The 3871-nt window shown below is 41.7% G+C and overlaps 1 protein-coding gene across 1 annotated transcript; it reads left to right on the forward strand.

Moving 5' to 3' along the window:
* Window positions 1-5: 5 nt before the first annotated feature.
* On the forward strand, window positions 6-641 carry LOC120600746 (olfactory receptor 1S1-like; the record flags this gene model as incomplete). Its single annotated transcript, XM_039860259.1, has 1 exon — window positions 6-641. A coding segment is annotated over one exon (636 nt), but the record flags the coding sequence as incomplete, so codon positions are not given.
* Window positions 642-3871: the final 3230 nt, after the last annotated feature.

A 3871-nucleotide genomic window follows, 5' to 3' on the forward strand; every position in this document is an offset into this window, starting at 1 on the left:
TTTCTATCGTGTTTGTCGTCATTGACAATTTCCTCTTAGGAGTCATGGCCTATGACCGTTTTGTGGCTATCTGCCACCCTCTGAACTATATGACCATCATGCGACCCAGGCCCTGCATTTTGCTCACAGTTGTTCCGTGGGTCCTCAGTAATATTGTTGCCCTGACACACACTCTTCTGCTCCTTCGATTGTGCTTCTGTGACAGCAACACTCTTTCACACTTCTTCTGTGACTTGGCCCTTCTGCTCAAACTGTCTTGCTCAGACACAATGATCAATGAGCTTGTGCTGTTTATCGTGGGTTTATCAGTCATCACCTTCCCCTTTGCCCTCATCCTCTTCTCCTACATCTGCATTGTCAGGGCTGTGCTGAGAATCTCATCCACGGAGGGAAAGTGGAAAGCCTTCTCCACCTGTGCCTCTCACTTGACAGTTGTATTGCTCTTCTATGGAACCATTGTGGGGGTTTATTTCTTCCCCTCGTCCACTCACCCTGATGACAAAGATAAGATTGGTGCAGTACTATTCACTGTGGTGACACCCATGATGAACCCCTTCATCTATAGCCTGAGGAATAAAGACATGAAAGGTGCCCTGAGAAAGCTTATCAACAGGAAGAGCTTCTTCCCTTTGATGCCCTAGGCATCAGAATTCCTTTTATCCCCATAACCAGATGGACGATTCTGTCCAGAGTTTGTGGCATAGTTGTGATGGTTCAGCTTTTAATAAAGCTTTCCGATATCTGCCTCCTATTCCAATCTCTGAGGGGCTGGGGCTTTTTCATGTAGCTCTGATCTTGGAAACAAGCCCCCTAATTCCCATAAGTCACAACCATAAAACATGTCTTGAGTATTATCTATGTTACTGAAAACTTTGATGAGGATTGTTTAAAATTGGGCAATAATTAGTGCATGTAGTGCTTACAGTCTATATTTGGCAGCTTTGAAAATAATTATTCTAATTCCTTTATTCAATCTAGATTTCTCTAGGTCAACTTTTCTCAATATTCTGTCAAGGTACTATTCAGTGAGATGTTCAATAGTTGTAAAGATGAAAGATCCTACATTCGAATAATTTAGGAGAACTCTGAGTTAAATAAAGTAAAATGTCTTAACTAGACAAATTCTCAGAGCCTTTAGTATAGAAAAAATCTCCAGGAAGTTAACATGGTATGCGGCATTTCTCAAAATTAAACTTATTCGATCAGACAGGACCTGATTCATCACAGTCTAGTTCATGGGTCTGGTGTTGTGCAAAACACATTTTGGGAAATGTGTTTTAATGGAAAACCAGAGAGTGCATATGTAGAAAACATCAGTTCTTGTCCTGCCTCACTTGTCCCCAAGTGTCTGTGAGACTTTAGGCGTGTCAGCCCACTTTATTGAGCCTATTTTCTCATCTGTGAAATGAGGCCATTGGTCCCAGTCGTTTCCAACTGTGAGTGTACATCAGAATCACCCGGGGCAACGTTTTCAAAATTTACGTGCTTAGACCTGCAAGGATTCCTTTGCTAGACCAGCTGCAGTGGTCTTGGGTTCAGCTTGGCAATTAAACTCACAAGATATACCAAGAATCAAGCTTTAAGAAAGCTTTCAGAGAGGATATGGGACAGCCATCCAATACACACAGTGACAGTGTAGTAGATGTCTCATGGTTCCCAGGAATGTCTTCTAAATATCTCAGTCATTCCACACTCAGGCTGTGCATGGTCATGAGTGTTGAGCGGGTATGGACCAGCTCAGTTCAAGGAAACTTCAGCCCAGGAGTTCCTGGAGCATTAAGACTTGCCTATCACATAGCCGCCTCAGAGGTCAGTAACTAGCACTCATTTTCTGGTGCAGCTGCATCTCAGCAAATACAGGTTACTCATCAATTACAGATTTCTCCATAACAAATTTTAACCAACAGATACAAGTGCTCTCATCATGTCAAAGCCATTTCAGCAGAACTGTCATGTATCTTGGATCTGGTCTACACCTACTCAATTCTTAGATTAGATGCAAGAGGGATTTGATTGAGAGTCAAACCTCGGATTGCCCCGAGGCTGAGAGAAAGCTGCAAACTAGCTGTGACTGCTTTCCTTCCAAACCCCACCCTGAATCTACTAACCCAGACTCTAAGGAAGGAATCAGGCACTTGTATTCTGAAAACACCCCTCAGTGGCCCCGAAGTGCTAAGAATCATTGAATCACATGAGCTCTGAGTTTCACTCCAGCTCTAGGATTTTGTGAATCTAGATGCCTACTGGTTGATGGAGATGTTTTTCAGATATTTGCCTAAAAAATATTCTGTAGTTACCCAGAAAAGTGTGTTCTTTTTCCCTGTCCAAATTCTCTTGTTAAATATTTCTGTCTCTGGAGCAAATCAGTACTAATTATTCAATCCAATTTCTCTAGCAATTGCTCTGTAGTATAGAACACTCTACTGCAAAAGACCTGATTCTAAATCTTGGCTTTTCAGCAAGTTGCGATCCATCTGTGTATCTAAGGAAAACTATTTAAACATTTAAACTTATCTTCTTCATCTGTAAAATGGGAAAAATAACCTCATCATCCCAAAGCCATTTGTGGCTAAATTTACAGGGATGTTGGACAATTACCATACTGCCTAGTATGTCATAGACACCAAAAAAAAGAGGGGTGGGGGGCGTCCTTTTTTTATAACTGTCCCTTGGCCTCCAACTCTAATCTATGTTTATTTGCCCCCAGTCTGGGTTTATTTGCTCCCAGTCTAGGTTTACTTCTATTTTTCTCTTAAGTTATAAAAATCCAACTTCTTTAAGAGGAAATATACAATCAGCCACTTGCCTTTCTCTATAACATCTCTTAAGCTTTTACGTTTCATTTGAGTTTTCATTACAAATGGAAAGCCACCTGCTTTTATGTGGGTTACCAACTAGCCTCTTAATTGTCCTGCCTTCCTTAAGTACCTCAAAATCTACTCTATTCCACCCACAACTTCAACATGAAACATCACAGAGCTCTGCTTTTATTATGCCACGTGCAGTAGTAGAGAGTCCTAGATTTGTAACCAAGAGACTCGGAGTCTGGCCCAATTAACTCTGCAGCTAACTCAGTCTGTGACAAGCCATGTTATTAACCTCAGTTTCTTTTCCTGTAACGTAACAATTAGGCTAATGTGAACAGAAGTTTTTATATCAGCAGATATCTTGAAAACGGATTTATGCAAAACAATATGCAGAAAGAGACTGAGGAGGAGAGTCAACGAAAATTAACAGTGGTCATGGCAGATTGTATTTTCCAGAAAACGGTCACAACAATATTTTCATTCCACATGCTGTTGAAGGACTTGGCCTTTTCCCCATTATAAGACATAATCTGTGTCCCTCCTCTTGAACCTGGAGGGCTTTGGGGACTCCTCTGACACATAGAGTATCCCAGAAGAGGTGGTGTGTGATTTCTAAGAACTCACTAAAAAAAGTCAATGCAGCTTCCACTTGGTGCTCTCTCTCTCAGAACATACACCTCTGGGGCCCTGAGTTATCATGTAAAAGGTCCCACTACTCTGACGCCGTCATGCTGGAGAGGCCGTATGGACAGAACACATGGAGTTTAAGAGAGAAGCCCAAGGAGCCCCAGCTGTTCTAGCCTACAAATTTTTGTGTTCCCCGAACAGTCTTCTGACATATGAGTAGGTGAAGCTTCAGCTTATCCCAGTCCCAGCTCTGACTGCAAGCACATGAGACCTCAAGCAAAAACTGCCCAGCTGAGTCCAGTCAACTCCTAGGACTGTGAGAGATAACAGTAAAATGATGGTTATTATGTTAAGTCCCTACACTTTGAGGTGATTGGTTATACAGCAATATGTAACCAAACAGTTGTTTTGTTTCATAGGATAGAGCGATTTATATT

This window comes from Pteropus medius, unplaced genomic scaffold (genome assembly GCF_902729225.1).
Source record: "Pteropus medius unplaced genomic scaffold, Ma_sr-lr_union100, whole genome shotgun sequence".
Lineage (NCBI taxonomy): Eukaryota > Metazoa > Chordata > Mammalia > Chiroptera > Pteropodidae > Pteropus > Pteropus medius.